This window comes from Volvox carteri (assembly GCF_000143455.1).
Source record: "Volvox carteri f. nagariensis unplaced genomic scaffold VOLCAscaffold_10, whole genome shotgun sequence".
Classification (NCBI taxonomy): domain Eukaryota; kingdom Viridiplantae; phylum Chlorophyta; class Chlorophyceae; order Chlamydomonadales; family Volvocaceae; genus Volvox; species Volvox carteri.
The window spans coordinates 1496228-1514726 of record NW_003307553.1 but is presented as its reverse complement, the minus strand read 5'-3'; the positions used below and the strand labels follow the sequence as shown (position 1 = coordinate 1514726).

At 56.1% G+C, this 18499-nt stretch overlaps 3 protein-coding genes across 3 annotated transcripts in view; 1 reads left to right on the top strand and 2 right to left on the bottom strand.

The window, feature by feature from the left end:
- VOLCADRAFT_88894 (uncharacterized protein) overlaps nucleotides 1-110 on the bottom strand; it is a gene marked incomplete at both ends in the record, with an annotated part of 3550 nt that extends 3440 nt beyond the window's left edge. Inside the window, one exon of the mRNA XM_002948440.1 lies at nucleotides 14-110. Coding sequence (XP_002948486.1) covers nucleotides 14-110 — 97 coding nt within the window. The remainder of the gene's footprint in view (nucleotides 1-13) is intronic.
- Nucleotides 111-1483: 1373 nt separating this feature from the next.
- Nucleotides 1484-5948, bottom strand: VOLCADRAFT_80262 (hydrogenase assembly factor; the record flags this gene model as incomplete). Its single annotated transcript, XM_002948439.1, has 11 exons — nucleotides 1484-2601; nucleotides 2901-2947; nucleotides 3067-3420; nucleotides 3998-4114; nucleotides 4289-4411; nucleotides 4555-4616; nucleotides 4740-4824; nucleotides 4998-5057; nucleotides 5294-5383; nucleotides 5582-5669; nucleotides 5773-5948. The coding sequence occupies 11 exons, from the start codon at nucleotides 5946-5948 to the stop codon at nucleotides 2127-2129; spliced, it is 1677 nt and encodes a 558-aa protein (XP_002948485.1). The 3' UTR covers nucleotides 1484-2126.
- Nucleotides 5949-6373: 425 nt separating this feature from the next.
- Nucleotides 6374-15729, top strand: VOLCADRAFT_58340 (iron hydrogenase assembly protein; the record flags this gene model as incomplete). Its single annotated transcript, XM_002948568.1, has 20 exons — nucleotides 6374-6661; nucleotides 7350-7438; nucleotides 7882-7950; nucleotides 8480-8518; nucleotides 8588-8666; nucleotides 8975-9258; nucleotides 9810-10039; nucleotides 10266-10393; nucleotides 10736-10786; nucleotides 11255-11331; nucleotides 11486-11714; nucleotides 12172-12523; nucleotides 12623-12799; nucleotides 13165-13317; nucleotides 13600-13775; nucleotides 13931-14065; nucleotides 14248-14322; nucleotides 14429-15056; nucleotides 15253-15335; nucleotides 15475-15729. The coding sequence occupies 20 exons, from the start codon at nucleotides 6374-6376 to the stop codon at nucleotides 15727-15729; spliced, it is 3597 nt and encodes a 1198-aa protein (XP_002948614.1).
- Between the last annotated feature and the right edge of the window lie 2770 nt (nucleotides 15730-18499).

Below are 18499 nucleotides of genomic sequence, written 5' to 3'. Positions count from 1 at the left end.
CCCGAGGTCGCACCTTGACTATTTAGGCGCGCGCGGACCCCGGCCAGGTCTTGTTGCATCTGGAGTAACATTGCAGCGATGTCCGGCCCAGCAACCGCCGCACCAGACATAGTTGCCGCTCTCGGTACCGCGCTGGGCGCCATTCCGCCTCCTAGCGGCGTAGCGCCGCCACCCAGCAGACCTTGCATATATGGGGAAGGGGGCTGGGAACCATATTGGCCCGGCATCATGGCGCCAGCAACGCCGCAGAAAACGACAAAAACCGCTAAAACGGCTTGGACGGATACTGCTACGGTTGCCATGATCTTCAAGACGATGACGACGGAGCGATAATGGTGCTCCTTCAATCAGGGCACTCTACCCGATGGGTCTTGCTGAAGAGCTGAAAGCACAGCGGAAAAAACAGAAAGCGCGCCGAAGGCGCGGGACCTGCCTCGTTGTTCAGCGCGTGCTGAACAACAAAAACAAGATACAGAAAACCTGCAACACGCGCTATTTATGCAAAAGACGATCCTGAGGACACGGATCGCCGGCCTCAAGTCGTACCACTTAAAACGGCCGTAAGGCCCTACGCCTTAGCTAACCCGGCTCAAGCTTCGCATAGCCCGCATTAAAGAAGCCGTACCGTCATGATGATGAATTTGCTGTACATCCCGAGGTACAGAGGACAATGGTGTTCCGCCGAAAAGGGTTTCGGCGCAACATCTCCCTGACATGTGACGGGAGGCCGCAGAAGAAGGTAATCCAATTACGTTAGACATGCTATTTCCAAGTTAATCCGCATTTGTCACGCGCCTGTGGTGGCAACCGACTTGCAGTTCCAAAGTCGTCTCTATGCGACAGATGTAAAAGTTGATGGAAGCGGCATCTGGCAAGCTGTTCATCAAGCGATACAGTACTCAGAGCAACGCAGCCAAAATAAGCACAGGACGATAACCACTACTGCAGGCACACGTGAGAAGGTAAGCAACCGCGACACCATAAAGGAAACTTAGGGAAGGAATTCGTCTGTGGTGTCCATTCCAAAAGGATTTCATTCCGTAGGTTTCTGGCCCGGAAAGGTGTCGACCGTGGTTTCAGTTTTTCAGTCAGGCCGCAAAGTTCTCTAAATAAACTCCTAAGACGTGGATTTCTTTGTTACGAAGCAAGCGCAGTCTGGGTCTGCTATGTTCATGTGGGCGGCCTGCATCCAGTCTGAAAAGTGCAGTTCTGGGCCAGGTCTTCCACGGGCAGCTGCAACACCAGTTTCGACTCACCTAACAAAAAATTTTGTGCGGCTTTAAAGCCGCACCAATTTATGTGAGTGCCCTGCGTAATGCGGTTGCTTTCACAGCAGGATGATAGCGTGCGGCGTCCTTACAGCTACAGCATGTCGCGTCGGGTCTGCTATGGCCAATACATTATATCACATGCTTAAGCTCGTAGGCCACCAGACGGAAGGTAAGACTCATATACATTTGAATAGGCACGCGGCAGCTTGAATAGGAACCCTTTTTCTTACAGCTTTCTGGATTACATTAAAGATGAGATTTAAGGCGCCTGAACAACTGGGCCACATATTCCTCAGGTCAATACCTGGTAATCCTTCATTCGTGCATCTTCAGGCAATTTCATCACCGATTCCCGTACCGTACAATGTTCAGATGCACGCTCTTCTAAGCAGAGCAATTCCTCAGCCCCAAACAACCATTTGGGGTTGAGCAGCTTTCAGCTGAAAACATGCCCCAAAAAATAAAAACAGAGAGCCAGCTCCTCCACATCCCTAACAAGTGTCATTTTTCCTTCATTGCTCCGCATCGCGTGCACACAGCAGCGAGATTCATTATTCCTTGTCAAGCATGAACACATGCAATGCTTGTGGCATTACCCACGCATTTACCAAACAAATTATAAAGAATTCTACCAAACTAGAATCTCAAAAGATCTTTGCGGATAAGCATGGAAAAGACTCCGCCACGCCGGACCAGAAAAGCTCACTCCCCACACCAATCCATAACTCCGGTGGTTGCGACCCAAAAGCCAAAACTGCAGGCCGGCAGTAGACCTCACCTCACTCCAAAGTCACTCTCTGGTCAAACCGATCTCCGCCCTAATCCCCCGTCTTCCATCGTCCGCTTCCCCCATCATCACAGGTACACGTCATGCTGCCCCTCCTTGACCAGCTTCATCTTGCGCTCCAGGCGTCTGAGAGCCTGCCCGCTGAGCGGCTCGCTGGCGTGCTCGCCCATCTCGCGGGCAATCACCTCCTCGCCCTTACGCCGCAGGTCGGGGTCGGCGTAGTCCTGCAGATACTCCTGCAGTGTGAGCAGCGAGTTGGGGTGGCAGAAGTCGTGGATGTCACCGGCCTTGCAGATCTTCATGAAGTCCTCGCCCGTGCGGCCCTGCCGGTAGCACGCCGTGCACCAGGACGGCACGTAGCCCTCGGCCATGAGCCAGTCCACGATCTCGTTGGTGGGCCGGTGATCCATCAGCGAAAACTGGCCGGCCAGTTTGCCAAGGTTGGCCTCGGTGTTGGCCGTGTGGTCCTTGTGGTAGGCGCCCACATCGGTGCGGCTGCCGGCGCTCATCTGGCTCATGCCACACTTGAGCAGCAAGGAGCGCCTGAGGGGAACAACGGCGAGAAGCCAAGCACAGGGCGGATGAAATGCCAGGGAAGGACAGGCAGGAATCAGGGACAACCGGAGTAAGGCTTGATGAAATAAAGCAGCAGACCAAGGAACAGCAGCAGATGTTAGGAACAGCGGCTTCTGTGTACAAAACGCGCAGCAAAGACTTGTGAGGAGTAGACTCAACTGTTGTTGTCAGGTCAGTGAGACTAACCTACCAACGGCCTGTTGCTCCGAGAATTCCAGCTATCGCATCAACCACACTTCCCCCTAAATCAGCCCGATGGAACTCACATTTCGGGCGACTCGCGGGTGGACAGGATCATTCCCGTGTACGGCACCTGTACGGAAACGGGAGGAAATCTCAGGATAATGACATACGAAAAACACGGTGTCAGCTGGTCAAACATGGTGTCAAACATGGTGTCAGCCCGTGTCAGCCTGTTAAAGCACTACCCACCGCGATACGGATGACCGCAACCAGCTTCTTGAACGTCGCATCGTCCACCGGGTAAGGGGGTGAAATGGACAGCTCGGAGCCGTCCGCAGGACGCATGCGCGGCACACTGATGGTGTGTGGCCCGGCGTTGTAGTGGCGCTCGAGGTGCTCCGAGTGCATTAGCATGGCGCACACCTCGTAGCGGTAGTCGAACAGGCCGAACAGCGCGCCAATGCCCACATCATCCAAACCCGCTCGCATGGCACGGTCCTGCGTCAGGACTCGGTAGTCGAAGTCGCTCTTGGGACCCGAGGGATGCATCTTCTTGAACGTCTCCCGATGGTACGTCTCCTGGAACAGCACGAACGTGCCGACCTGCAGGTACAAGCCCATTGAACAAGTCATGCATCCATCCAAACATGCCCCATCCCGACCCAGATCCCGAAAGCGCCCGATCCAGAACCCGAAAGCGCCCGACCCAGATCCCGAAACCGCCCGACCCAGATCCCGAAACCGCCCGACCCAGAACCCGAAAGCGCCCGACCCAGATCCCGAAAGCGCCCGATCCAGAACCCGAAAGCGCCCGATCCAGAACCCGAAAGCGCCCGACCCAGATCCCGAAACCGCCCGACCCAGATCCCGAAACCGCCCGACCCAGATCCCGAAACCGCCCGACCCAGATCCCGAAACCGCCCGACCCAGATCCCGAAACCGCCCGACCCAGATCCCGAAACCGCCCGACCCAGATCCCGAAAGCGCCCGACCCAGATCCCGAAAGCGCCCGACCCAGATCCCGAAAGCGCCCGATCCAGAACCCGAAAGCGCCCGATCCAGAACCCGAAAGCGCCCGACCCAGATCCCGAAAACGCCCGACCCAGATCCCGAAAACGCCCGACCCAGATCCCGAACCTTCAAGAGCCCCACACAACCTTTATTCCCTTCTCCCTCGCACCTTATCAGTCTCCTTGAGGCGCCGCATGTCCGACACGCTCAGCGGCGGAATCTCCACATTGATGCGGCGGATGCTGCCAAAGGGCTCCGTGTGGACGGAGCCGATCACGTCAACCGCCTAGACGAGGAAATGCGAGAACAGAGGGCAGACGGACAAAAAACGTATTATATAAATGCCGCTTCGAGGGAGAAGGCAAGACAGAGAACTAACGAACACATTAGAACTTCTCAATGGTGCTTGCATGTCACGAATCCATTACTTCACTGCATCCCTCTGCATCCCTCTTCTTACGTGAAGAAAGTTCTCAAACGAGTACTTGGGGCTCTCTCCCGTGAGCGCCAGGATGCGGCGGTGGCCCTGCTGCTGCAGCGCCGCCACCTCTTCACGCAGGTCGTCATCGGTTAACACGGAGCGCTGTGGTGGGGCCGGCAAGTGGGCGGTAGATGAAGAGGAATCAAGCAAGGCAGGATGAACACCTTTATCGCCGCGTCACTGTTAAAGTTGCGAGGAGTTTTCGAAACACCTTAAGTCACACACACACACGCACACACGCTCACCTCCATGCCCGTGTTCCCGGCCCGGAAGGCGCAGTACGTGCATGTGTTCATGCAATGGTTGGCTGCGAATGGCATCAACGATAGGGAGCGGATGTCAGGGTCACCAAAAAGTGAGATTTACATTTGTAACCTAAACAGTTCACTTTTATGCACGAAACCCCACTCCACAAGCTCATCCGACCCACCAATGTATAACGGCGCGAACAGCACAACTCGGTTTCCGTAAATGCGGTTCTTGATGGCCAGAGCCGTGTCGAAGATGTCATTCATCTGTAGGAGCACGCCCAGGGAGGGAAGGAGGGATGTCGGGACATAAGGAACCATTGCGCAGCAGTAACAGTCGCAAGCAGCAGTGATGCTTTTCCATGATCCGTAGTGTAGTCGACCCGTTCCAGCGCTACGACCGCAGCCACGAACTACAGGACCCCTAGTCCCCGTCCCACCAGTTCCACATTGTTCTCGTCCACATTCAGGAGTGTGGCGCACTCCTCCAGGCTTAAACCCTGCGTGAGGAGGTTACAGTGTAAAGAGCAAGGGGTAATCTATGAATGGAAGGCATGTCCGTGAAAAAGAAAGCACATTAACTGCTCATCATACCCACGGCAGGCTTACAGGTAGGGAAGGCAGCGCCAAGCCATGCTTTAGATAACAGGTGAGGCAGTTAATGTGATCACCGATTTGCACTTCCAGCATCGATGGGGCCCATAATCCTTCTAAACTGTGCAGTTATAACTCCCACCTGTACAAACTCTGACTTGGAGCCAACGTTGACGGGGTCATGCTCCGTGACAAAGGCCTTCTCCTTGGCCTTGGCGAGGATGTCGCGAACCTAAAAGTCAAACGGTGCGTGGATGAAGAATTAATTTGCCGAAGCTGTTGCCTTCAACCTTACACCCTCCGTGCATTAAAGACGAACAGGCTGTTCTTCACAACACAGAACCATCGATCATTTCCCAGCCGTTATGGACATACAGAACACAAAAGTGACGGACGAAGAGTAGTCTGCAAGGTTTCTGGCCTTCCATACCCGTGCCGGGTCCTTGGCGTGCTCCTTTGTCAACTCGAGGGCTTTGAAGATAGCGGCCTCATCAATCCACTCGGCCGGGTCCACATATCTGCGGTCACACAGACAGTTGAAACGACTTAGAACTCTTGGAAACATTTTCAATCATTCTAGGAGGTTTCGAAGTTGCAATTCCCGACAGGCGAACAACTCACGTGTGGTGAGTCTCGCGTTCAACGCTCCATGCGTGCTGAATTTTGCTTGAGGGCAAATAACGTGCAACCGTGCTCGCGCGCCGCACCACAGGTAGAGGTGCGCTTCCGGAAGCCCTGGAGCTCCGGTCGATGGGGCGCAAAACGCGGCCCCCGGTGTGGCAAAGCGCTGACTGCATGGTTATGTACTAATATGACAACAGTTGCTGTAATTGTATTGTGTAGCCTGGGCTTCTGCAGTTGTCGCTGAGGTGTCACTCAATTACGTTGTCTTGCAAATTAGCTTCGGTTATCCTTAATGTGAATATTTGCGAAGGATAATTGTATGTCGAGTTTCCATCGTTAGGGACCGGATTCTTATAATCATAGGGTTTCCCCAACTGGGTCGTTCCGGTACGCATTACGAAGTATGTACCCAATTACGGCATGGAAGATGAATAAGACGAAATTCGCATCTTTGTCAAAACTGATGTAATTGTTTGAATTTACTCTGATATTTGGAGTGCAGGTGGCTTCCATTAGCAGTCTTTTAGCACTTTCAACATCCTTCATGGCTAGTGTCGGGGAATTGCCGCGCCAGGCGGCCTCTTCCAAGGTCATACAAATGCCGCAAGGTATTCCCAAAGGCTTCTTGTCCCGTAAGCTGTCAATTGCTTCACAACGCACCGTGGCTCGGAGGGACGCCGTCCGCGTTTCGGCACATTCCGTCGCGGCAGATGTGCCTCCAGACCAGCTACCACCAGCTCATGCACGAGCTGCTATAGCAGCTGCTAAGAGGAAAGCAAAGGCTCAGGCTGACGCGGAGGAGAGCGCAGCTGTGCTGGGCCGCTTTCTAGGGCTTGGCCCTGGAGGCCTTGCCCCCGCAGCGACTGTAGACCTTGACCGCGACCAGGTGCGAGATGCATTCCCCCTGCCAACTAATTAAACCTCCCTACCAGTAACAAAATAACATGCCTTACCTGTTATTCCTGCGGATAGATTTATATTTCAAACCCCGGACGGAATTGATGCAAACATCTATCCCTCGCCATCCTCGCCCTCTCCGTATGTAAACCAATCATCATCTTTCCGCTTGACCCGGATCTGTATCTAACAAGAACCAGCTCCTCTTAGGAGGATTGCCACCGCTCCAGTTGCACCCTATCCTATCCCTTCAGACGTAGCCGTAGTTGGCTCCTTGCTTCTTGCATATATGATCCCCACCATCCCTTAGACACACATCTACGCACACACGCACGTACGCAAACCCTATCTTCTTCTCCCCCCCTTCGCCACGCACTGGTTAGTTACTGCTTACTTTACCTCTGGCGTGTCAGTCTATCCTTGGCATCAGCTTCACTCGTTCGTGGTTCTTCTTCCCCCTTCCCCCCCCACACACACTCCACTCCATAAGTGTGTATGGTCACGTCGCCGGCGTGTTTTCCATTTGGGTGTCTCTCCATTGACACATCCCCCACTCACCTGCGCCCTCCGTGTCTTTTCCTGGCACGCTCTTCAATAACCCATATGACCACCGACCATTTCTCCCTTCCCCCGCACTCGCTCAAACCAACCCACTCCACCACCACAAATGATGCAAGGTGCTGGGTGTGCTTGAGGCGGTGTGGCGCCGCGGAGACGCAACCTTGGAGAAAGCCCTGTACGGCCACGCGGCGGCAGTAACAGCAAAGTAAGGGTCCATTCAAGAACCTAGGATTATACCAAACAACTGAAAGCCTCGAAACCACGTTCCTTTTCCTCGCATCATCATCGCCATCATCATCATCATCATCATCATCATCGCCATCACCATCATCAGCATCACATCATCATCATCATCACCACCATCACCATCATCATCACATCATCATCGCCATCACCATCATCAGCATCATCGCCATCACCATCATCAGCATCATCACATCATCATCATCATCATCATCATCATCAGCATCATCATCAGCATCATCATCATCATCACCACCATCACCATCATCACCATGGCCACCACCATCATCACCATCACCATCATCACCATGGCCACCACCATCGTCGTCATATATGCGCGCGATATCATGCCCTTCCTTTTCCTTCTCCTTGCCCCCTCCTGCCGTCACATCTTCACCATATCAGGCACTGCGGTGGCGGTGTATACTACCGAGGCCTCGTGGAATTTTCCAACATCTGTCAAAACGACTGCAGGTGCGGGACGGCCGGCATGTAGAGTAGGTGTGTATACACTGTGAAAATAGGGCCCCCAAGGGGGGTCCCCCTCATAGGGGGAGTTGGGGAGAGGGGGGTTGTCAGACGCACATGCTCGCTGGCGGCGCGAGGCGCGAGGGTGGCTTTCAGCGTGGGACGAGAGGCGAGGCCTGGCCGGAGTGTGATGGCGGGGTTAAAACACACGCGCTTGGATGTGCGCACACGGTCGAGCTGGGGGGGAGGGGGTACACGGATGTACGGATGGATTTGGGTTATGGAAGTGGGAGGGAGGGAGGGAGGGAGGGAGAAAGGCTAGATTGGGGTTCAGGAGTTCAAATCTAAGTAAGTTTCCAATGTGTCTTGTTTCTGATGCTACTACTGCTGCTATTACTACTACTACCACTTCTGCTCCTACTACTGCTGCACTGTTGTTACTACTGCTGCTACTGTCACTACTACTGCTACTGCCAATGCCACTGCTGCTGTTGCCATGCCGTGGTCACACGTGTCTGTTCCCCTCTGCCCGCAGCTACTGCGGTATACGCAACAACCAGAAGGACGTATACAGGTATGTGCGTATGTACGTATGTATGTACGTGTCCGCATATTTCAATTTTCCGTATGTACACGTGCCCAGGTACACCATGCCCGAGGAGGAGGTGGTTGAGGTGGCCAAGTGGGCTCTGGAGAACGGCATCCGAAACGTCATGTTGCAGGTGCGTATGTATGTATGTATGTATGTATGTATGTCCTCATTTCCATGCTAGTACTTTCTTCCCCCTTCTTGGGTATTAAGTTGATGGCGCAGTTGTGTGCGCCATCTGCCGCAGCGCCGTACTTCTTTTCCTCCTCTAAAGATACAGCTGGCCCCCCTACCACCACCACCACCACCCCTCCCTCTCCCGTTTACCCCCAACCCGTGGTTTCCTTGGCATCAGCTTCTCTCGCTCGTGGTTCGTCTTTCCCCCCACCCCCCGCCCACGCCACCCCAATCCACCCCACCCGCACTTCACTATTGACGCAGAGCGGTGAGCTACATACGGAAAAACGACTTGAATATCTGGAACATGTCGTACGAGCGATCCGCAAAGAAACGGTGGAACTGGATCTAGCGAGGCGGGCGGTGGCGGCGGGCGGTGAGGGAAGCTTCGCGACGCCACGCACTAACGGCACCGCAACCGCCAACGGCACCCCTAACGGCAGTACCGGTGCCGCCACAACGAATCCTGAGGCGGAGGACGAGCTAGGTGTTGCGGTGTCGTTGTCGGTTGGGGAGCTGCCGTATGAGCATTACGAGCGGCTTTTCAAGTGAGGTGGTTGCTGTTGGGTGGCGAGTGCGCTGTCGTACTGGGTGACTGGCTCTCGCAGGAACCTGTGTCACCAACTTTTGGGGGTTTGGAGGGTTTTTGTTATCCTATGGCTCCCACCCCACCCCACACCCCACCCCACACCCCACACCCCACCCCACCCCACCCCTCGACATGCTTCCCTTCTTGCATAAATTATCCCTTCACCCCTACCCACCCCTACCCACCCCTACCCACCCCTACCCACCCCTACCCATCCCGGTCCATAGCCCCAACTCCGCACGCACGCACAGAGCCTAGGGATTCCCCCCCGCCTTCTAGACGGCAAGCATGCACCCCTCTCCCAACCCGTGAGCCCCTTCCCTGCCCCCTTGACCCCCACGAGCACACGCACTCACGCGCAGATACACCATGCACGCACATACATGCACGCACATACACACATACAGACAGATAGACAGACAGACAGATATAAATACATACAGGGCAATCGGCCCAGAGGCCTCCCACCCTGTAACAATCAATCAATCAATCAATCAATCAATCATGCAGGGCCGGTGCCCGCCGCTACCTTATCCGCATCGAGACCTCCAACCCGGACCTGTACGCCGCCCTGCATCCGCCGCCCTTGAGCTGGCAGCACCGAGTGGAGTGTTTGCGGGCGCTGAAGCGCATCGGCTACATGTTGGGCACCGGAGTGATGGTGGGTCTGCCGGGGCAGACTCTGAGGGACCTGGCGGGCGATGTGGTGTTCTTCAAGGAAGAGCGGGCGGACATGATTGGTGAGCTGTTGGAGGGGGAGAGGGAGAGGAGGGGGAGGAGAGGGGGGAAGGGGAGAAGGAGGGGGAGGAGGGGGGGGAGGAGTGGTTCCCTTTCTTATTTCCTCTCTCACCTTGCACCCTCATTCCATCCACACCTCCTCAACCTCACCCTATCCTCAACCCCGCCCACCCACAACCCAGCGGAATCGTTCCCCCAAACCCCCATCCCTGGATTCATCTCCTGCAGGCATGGGTCCCTTCATCACGCAGGACGGCACTCCCGCCACTCGCAGCTGGACGGAGCTGTATCCGCAAGTGGATAAGAACGCGCACATGAAGTCCATGTTTGAGCTCACCACGGCCATGAATGCGCTGGTGCGGCTGGGGGCCTGGGGCCTGGGGCCTGGGGGCCTGGGGGGGAGGGGGGAGAGCTGGGGGGGGGGCTGGGGGGGGAATGTCCTCGGGTGGCCCGTCGTTAGTAGATCCAGTTTGGGAAGGCAACGCAACTCTGTACATTACTAGAGTTGTAAAATACATACATACATACATACATACGTACATACATCCGTCCGGCCGCCCTCGTTGCCCTCCTCAAGAAGGGCGCCCCTCCATGTCGACTGTTACTTTCCAGGACTTGGCAAGGTTTCGCTGACTTGGCTTGCAATTCCTTTTCCCCTCCTTTCCCTGCCCGGCCTGGTCTGGTCTGGTGTGGCGCAGGTTCGAATCACCCTTGGTAACGTCAACATCTCCGCCACCACAGCCATGCAGGTGTGGGAGAGCATGTTGGGGGGTTGCTGGGAGGGAAGGCTGAGAAGAGTGTACGGAAGGTCGGGGGGCCCTTCGGAGTGCAAATGGAGAGGAAGCGGGAGAGGGAAAGGGAGGGAGATTGTGTTTGTGTGCGGCGTTATGTTATTCGTGTGTGCGTGGGGGTGGGAGGTGGGGGAACATGTGGCCGAGTGGAGGGGGGAATGTGTCAATACACGAAACACACAGACATGCATTCGTATTTTCGGTAAGTACTTCGAGAGAAAGCAGAAGCGAGCGTCGTACACCTCCGTCACTCACCTTCCTTAGATCCTGTTACTTTGCAGTACAGTATGGCCAGAAAAAAGTATCGTACGGCAGGTACGTGAATGTCAGTGTAAGGCACCGTGTGGGTGTCCTATGACCCTTTAAGAAAAGCTAAGACGCGCTCCGAAACCCGTTTTTCCCCCTCTCCCCCCCTTCCCCTCTCAGGCCATCATCCCCACGGGTCGTGAGATCGCACTGGAACGGGGAGCCAATGTGGTTATGCCCATCCTCACACCGACAAAGTAAGTGGTAGGGGTTGTTTGTGTGTATGTATGTATGTACGTGTGATTTGATGATCTGAGCCCGGGCAGGAACTCTTGTGTGTCTATGTATGTGTGTATGTATGTAATTAATCCATGCCGCCACCCTTCCCTACCCCCCCACACCCTCCGGTAGGTACCGGGAGGATTACCAACTGTACGAGGGCAAGCCGTGCATCACGGACACTGCCGTACAATGCCGTCGCTGCTTAGACATGCGGCTGGCGAGTGTGGGCAAGGCCTCCGCCGCGGGTGTGTGGGGTGACCCCGCCAGCTACCTGCACCAGATCACGGGGGTGCGAGTGCCGCACGACAATAGCAGCCCTGTGCTGGCGGCGGCTGCGGAGGCGGATGACATAGAGCAAGTGAGTATATGGCTGTGTGTGTTGGGGGGGGGTGGCTGTGGCGGCCGGTGTGTGGGGCCTCTGTGCGGTGCATTCCGAGGCGTCACGGGGATGCGCGGGCATCACGAAGCGAATGTTGTACAATACTGTTGTACAGTACTGTTGTACACTGCTGGGACTCGTCGTCCTGGGAGACGCCGTCCGTCTGTTGATAACCGCATGCGTTTCCGTCGTCGCCTTTTATCGCCTCTTACCCCGTCGGTTTATAAAAGCACCCTCGACCGGTATGTAAAAACTTCCTCCAACCTTTTCTTCCCAAACATATATTTTGAAACCAGGCCAACCCAAGAAAACGACCTAAGAATCAGGCACCCTCAAAAAGTCCTAAAACCGCAAAGCAAACTCCTTTCCCCCCCCCTTAAGAACGGAACAAAACCCTGAAACTGCCGATCCCCCATTGTCATCACCGCCCTGTCAGGGCGCCACCCCCCGGTCGCCCCTGCCGCTGCGGCGGCTGGTGGAGGTACCCGAGGATCACGACACACGGGTCATGCGGCCCCACGGCAACACGGGCAAGAAATCCGCCAAGAACCGCCAAGAACGCTCCCACGATCACGACCACGACCACGACCATGATGACCATGATCATGACCATCACCGCCACGACCAGGACCAGGACCATGCGGTGGCTGCTGCTGCCAGTAACGCCAGCAGCAGTAGCAGTAGCAGTAGCAGCTCTAAAGCTGTAGCCGCCGCCACGTCAGCCAGCTGGAGCTCCCCGCAGCCCTCCGTAGCAACCGGCCGCGTCCGGGCTTCTAGCCTGTACCCGCGTTCGGGGGTGTACGGCTGTACGGCGCAGCAGCAGCATAGGGCCCTTCTAGTGCCTTCGTCGCCGCTGCGGCCGCCCGCGGGTTTGGCGGTATCAGGAGGACGGGGTCGTGCGGCCCGCGTCGCCGCCAATGCCGCCACCGGCGCCGCCGCTTCAGCGGCGCCAGCTCCTGGCAGCAGCAGCAGCAGCAGCTCTCCTGCTGGCGGCAGCATATCCAGCACCACTGCTGCAGGTGTGCCGCGCATCAACATCGGCGTGTTCGGTATCATGAACGCAGGTAAGAGCGAGCAAAGATATCCCCCGAGGCCGCCTTATTGCAACATGGAGGCGGCTGTATTGTTTATATCTCTGTATTGTATATAGGCTCTAGCAAACTAGGCCCTATAAGCAATACTGGATTGTCCTCACTCACAATCAAGACCCACATCCCGGTATCCACAACGCGCGTTGTACCCGTGGCTGCCAGCTCCCCTCCTTCTATCTGGCCTGGACCCTTCCGTAATATCCTTTACCTCCCTCCCGTGCTCCCTACTCGGCCTCCTTCCCTTTGAAACCGCCTTCCTATCACCCCTCTTGCTACCCTCAGATAGTTCCCTACCTACCTACCCTGCTGCGCCGGTCCCCCTCTTCCCCCCTTTTCAGGCAAGTCCAGTCTTGTGAACGCGCTGGCCCAGCAAGAGGCGTGTATCGTGGACTCCCACCCCGGCACCACCGCGGACGTCAAGACGGTGTTGCTGGAGCTGCACGACCTGGGCCCGGCCAAGCTGCTGGACACGGCGGGGCTGGACGAGGAGGGTGCGTGAGACAGAGAGGGGGGAGAGGGGGAGATGATGGCGGGAGGAAGGGAGGGATGGGGCGTGGAAGGGTGCTGTTCTTGACTGACGTCTCCTTGACTGAACTTGGCGTGTTCTCCTGAGACGCATTTGCACTTCCCGAGCAGCTCCTCACCTGCGTTGTGGTTTCCCTGGCGTTACTGGCGGGCTGTTGGGCGCTGAGGTTGGGCTGGCCTTCCCCTTTCCTGCGCTTCCTTCCTTCCTGTCTGGCTGTCTTGCCTTTCCTTGCCTTTTCTTGTGTCAGGTGTGCTGGGCGATAAGAAGCGGCGCAAGGCCCTCAACTGCCTCAAGGAGTGCGACGTGGCGGTGGTGGTGGTGGACACGGACAACCTGGAGCGGGCCAGGTCCCAGCCCGGTTGCGACCCCCGCACCACCCTCAGCTGGGAACGCAAGGTCATGGAGCAGGCGGCCAAGTACGGGGTGAGTCTGCGGTGCCACACGTCGCGGCTTGCGTCCCTCTCCTGCCCACCATGTCCTGCTCCTTGACCTTGCTACCTCTGACCTCTCCTACTCCTGGCGCCTCTGTGTCCATGTGCCACCCGTACATACATACATACATACATACATGCACACAGGTATCCCCCGTGTTGCTTCTCAACGTGAAGCCGTGTGTTGGCGGCAGCGGCGGCGGTGCCCCCCTCACTCCCTCCGACTCCAGGGTGGGGGAGCTGCTGGCGGAGGCACACGCGGCGCTGGACCCGGACAGGAAGGTGAGAGGAGAGGGGTGGTGGGAGAGGGAGGGGGCCTGCTCTCTGTGTGGAGTGAGGTGGGGTGCAGGTGGGGTGTGTCTTGAGTAAGCTCTCCCTAATCACGGGGGCCCCCTCTGGCCCCTCCCTCTCCTCCCTCACCCCCACCTCCTCCCCTCACTGTCCCGCTCCTCGCTGACCCACAGATTCCCGCCATGGCCCTGGACCTGGCGGCCACTCCACTGCACGAGCGAAGTACCCGATGTGCGGAATTCGTCAAGGTGATGAGGGGGGGAGGGAGGTCCCGCCAGGCTGGGTCAAAGGAGGGCCGGAAAGGACAAGCAGCACACCAATCCCCTCTTTCCCCCCTCAACCCTCGTCTCACAGTCCGGTGCCCAGCGCTCCCCTCGCTGGGGTCAGCCCCACCCCGGCTGCCTGCCCCGCTGGGCCCTGGGCCGCGGCGCCATGCTGCTGCTGGTCATCCCCATGGACGCGGAGACTCCAGGGGGGCGGCTGCTGCGGCCCCAGGCCATGGTGCAGGAGGAGGCTATTCGGCACTGGGCCACCGTGATGTGCGTGAGACTGGACCTGGACGCGGCCAGGAACAAGTTGGGGCCGGAGGCGCGGGAGGCGGAGCGGCAGCGCTTCGGCGGTGTGATCCGGCTGCTGAGTGAGAACAGCTGCGGGCCGGTGCTGGTGGTGACGGACTCCCAGGCGGTGGATGTGGTCCACCCCTGGACTCTGGACCCCGTCTCTGGCCGGCCGCTGGTGCCGTTTACCACCTTCTCTATCTGCATGGCGTACGCCATGAGCGGCGGGCGCCTGGACGCCTGGGTGGGCGGCTTGGAGGCTCTTGAAGGGCTGCAGGAGGGCGACAGGGTGCTCATTTCTGAGGCGTGTAACCACAACCGCATCACCAAGGAGTGCAACGACATCGGCATGGTGCAGATACCCAAGAAGCTGGACCAGATGGTGGGGGGGAAGAAACTGAACATCGACCACGCGTACGGCAGGGGTGAGTGGCAAGAGCAGCAGTAGCAGTAGCAGTAGCAGCAGGACGACTGTTCTTTGTGTCATACACGTTGTATGACACGTTTATGACGTGTTTCGCCTTGGGAAAGCTCCCTCGTTCCTGAATGTGTGCTGCCAGGGGTCATGTCATATTCCCCTGCTTCCCTTTACCCCCTCACCCCCCTCTCTCTCCCCCTCAGAGTTTCCCGAGCTGGAGAGCGGTCAGCTGGGGCAGTACAAGTTGGCCATTCACTGCGGGGCGTGCATGATCGACTCACAAAAGGTAGGGAGGGCTGGGACACGGCCCGTAGTTGGGGAAAGGGAGGATGCGGCCAACGTGTGATGGCAAACTGGGGAGGTGGTGTCTGTAAGGCCCGCTAGCTCATCCTCCTCCTCCTGCACCTCCTCCGACACCACCGCAGGTTTCTCAGCGGCTAGCGGACCTGACCGAGGCGGATGTCCCCGTCACCAACTACGGAATGTTCTTCTCGTATGCGGCGGCGCCGGAGGCACTGCGCCGCGCCTTGGAGCCCTGGGGGCTGGAGCCGCCGCGCCGGAGCACTTCGCCCGCAACAACAGGTGCCAAGAGAGTGGTTGCAGCCAACGGTAACGGTACTGGCAACGGTAACGGAGCCAAGGCCGCCGAGGGACAGCCAGCGGTCACGGGACGGAACTGAGCGTTACAGAGCCGGGATGTGCTCGTGGGTGGATGTAGGGTCGTGGTGGCAGCCGCTGCACGTTGAATAAAAGAGCTTGACGAGCAACCGGCGGCCGCGGGGGTAATCGTGGCTACCCGGTCCGGCCCTCTCTGTCCTGTCACATCATCATGGACAGGATGGAAAAGGCCTTTAGAGGATTTTTCATGTGCTGCGCGGCTGTCCCGTTCAGAGGGTCAAAACCTGTTTGGGGACCGACCCGTGGGTTGGCCTGAACCTGTGGAGACCGAGTTTCGAGAAACCGACAGTGTGGATGTTAAGGACGTCGTCGCGAGGGAGCATGTGTGTGTATACTTTTGTTATGCATGTACGTGTGTCTCTGGGCTGCTGCCATACTGTGTTATATGTACTTCTAGATCGTAAAGTAAAGTAAAGAAGGAATACAATAAGAAACTATTTGAGGATGTGCCCTGCACGGCTCTGATGATTCGTTAGGTAGCCCTGCGTGTTCGGTAAAGCTGTGGAATTTTTTAGCGCTCCAGGAAGGCCGTAAGAGGGGGGAGTTGAGGTATTTTGATCGAGTGCTGATTGGCAATTCGAGCTGGCCCGTTATTGGGGCTTGCCAACTACCGGCGTCGCCGCGTCGTCGACGTGCAAACATTTTTGAGGTGTTGAGGTTCGCAAAACAATAGGGCGCTGGCAAACAAGGTTGGTTTTTTTTCTGAGGGCTGAATGCCACAGGGTTCCTGCACAGCTCAGGAGAAGGGGGCGGAGAAGAAGAGTCTAATTAACGCCATATCATGAACAATAACGTGCTGAACGGAGGCGGGCCGCATTTCCTCGTAGTGGGCTGCGACAACGTGTTGTTGCTGCTAGGTTATATACTCAACGGTGGCATATATAAGGCCCGGGGTAGTAATTCTTTTAGCCGCGAACTCTTCCGGAGGATGAGCACGGCAATTATTGTACGAATACATGCTGATGGCGCGTGGAGCTGGTATCTGTGGCTTCGGATAGATTCGGCTATAAGAGAAGTAGGCCTGCTGGCTGTAGCCGCAAGCCGTCATCGCATTGCAGGCTGCCTTCTTGCTTTCCGGCATGGCTGGTGTACATATGGCATATTGCCGCCACTGTCTGTGTTTAAATTGATTCACATACATCTGCGCGAAGATAGCTTCCCGCGGACTATTTCCCCACCCCACCCCACCCCATGGCCACTCCTTCCCTTCCCACCCCACCCCACCCCACCGGTGTACTAGAAGCTACTACAATCCCCCATCATTCATTAAAAATCGATTCACACATACATCGGATTGGAAAATTAGCTTTCCGTGGCCCATGGCTTTCGCTCACCATCCCAAATCCCAAATAGAAATGCCGGAATAATAAATGTCAATGATCTTATAAGCTTTGTTATATAAAAACCTTTCCTCTTCTGGATACCTATGGTCTGTTAAGTTCCATTGGGTAAATATCTCTAACCCACAACCATCAGCAATTGTGGTTACAGTATTTCCGCCGCCGACGCGGCGGGTGCCCTCACGAGCCGTGAGGCTCGCTGTTGACGCTCATCAAAAACCTCAGTAAGGAAAGTAGCGATTTTCCTCGGATTGGTATTAAGAAATACCTTGCGCATATCAGTATCTTCAACGTTAATCAGAAACCTATTACGCAACTCAGTATACGCCTCACACTCCATAAGCACATGATATTCATCCTCAACCTTTCCCGACGTACAGACCTGACACGTACGGCACTCTCTCGGCCTATGGTGCCCTTTGTTGACCTCCAAAGGCCAACAACAAAGACGGAATTTGGCAACCATACGCAACTGGTTGACCGGCAAATAAACACGCAAATACCGTAGTGCTACTTATAGTTCGTGATCGCTTTGTTCGGGGAGGGGTCAAAAAACTTTCTGAAATTTGTACGTGCTCTTTGAATTTCGGGGAAGGCCGGACCAGATTTTGCGGGCATGATACAAATTTCGGGGCCCCTTCCAAAGTTTCGGGGCTTTTCAAACTGCAGCTTCCAGTCAGTCTCCCTCCACCGGGAACCCTTAGGCTCATGGTCTCTCACCATTTTCGCACTTTGGAAACGCCCTAGCAAATTCTGGACCGATCGTACAGTTCAGTACCAGTGGCAACGACCTAATAACCAACCGGCCGGGCCAATACAATGTTTGGGTGGTTGCTACTGAAACGTGTCTTGATGCGGCTGAAACCCCGACGTAAAAGGCATTACGACGCAGCTGGATGCACCAAACAGGAACGGCTGCCGTAGCATTGACCGCATTGCGCTCGCGCCTAGCAACCTCCTCGTGCTCCATTCGCTCACGCTGGGCCTCGGAAACAGCATCATCAAGCCTAACTGGTGCAAATCCAGCTCGGTCGCTCACCGGAGCGTTTGGTGCTAGCGGTTTCATCCCGCATTGAAGCAGGGTTGCCTGTCTTGCACGTTTTCCAGCGTTGTTCATGTCCTACGTTTATGACTATATTTTATGTATTTAAGAGCTGATTTCCGCCTTGAAATCCTAGTTTTTGCGAAGTTTGATCGACCGGCTTCGGAGGGTACGATATTTCGGGGCTGCGGTCCCTTGGGATACCTTAGAATTTGTACGTGCTACATATTCGCGGTGCCTCCCGAATTATTGTAGCACGAACTATAAGTAGCACTACGGTAGCCTGTGGGATCGGAGCCCTCTCTTGCAGCCCATCCAGTTATGATACCTGCAAAGCGAAACCCCTTTACCTTGGAACACACGTGGATCACCCCCTTGGCTGAACTGATC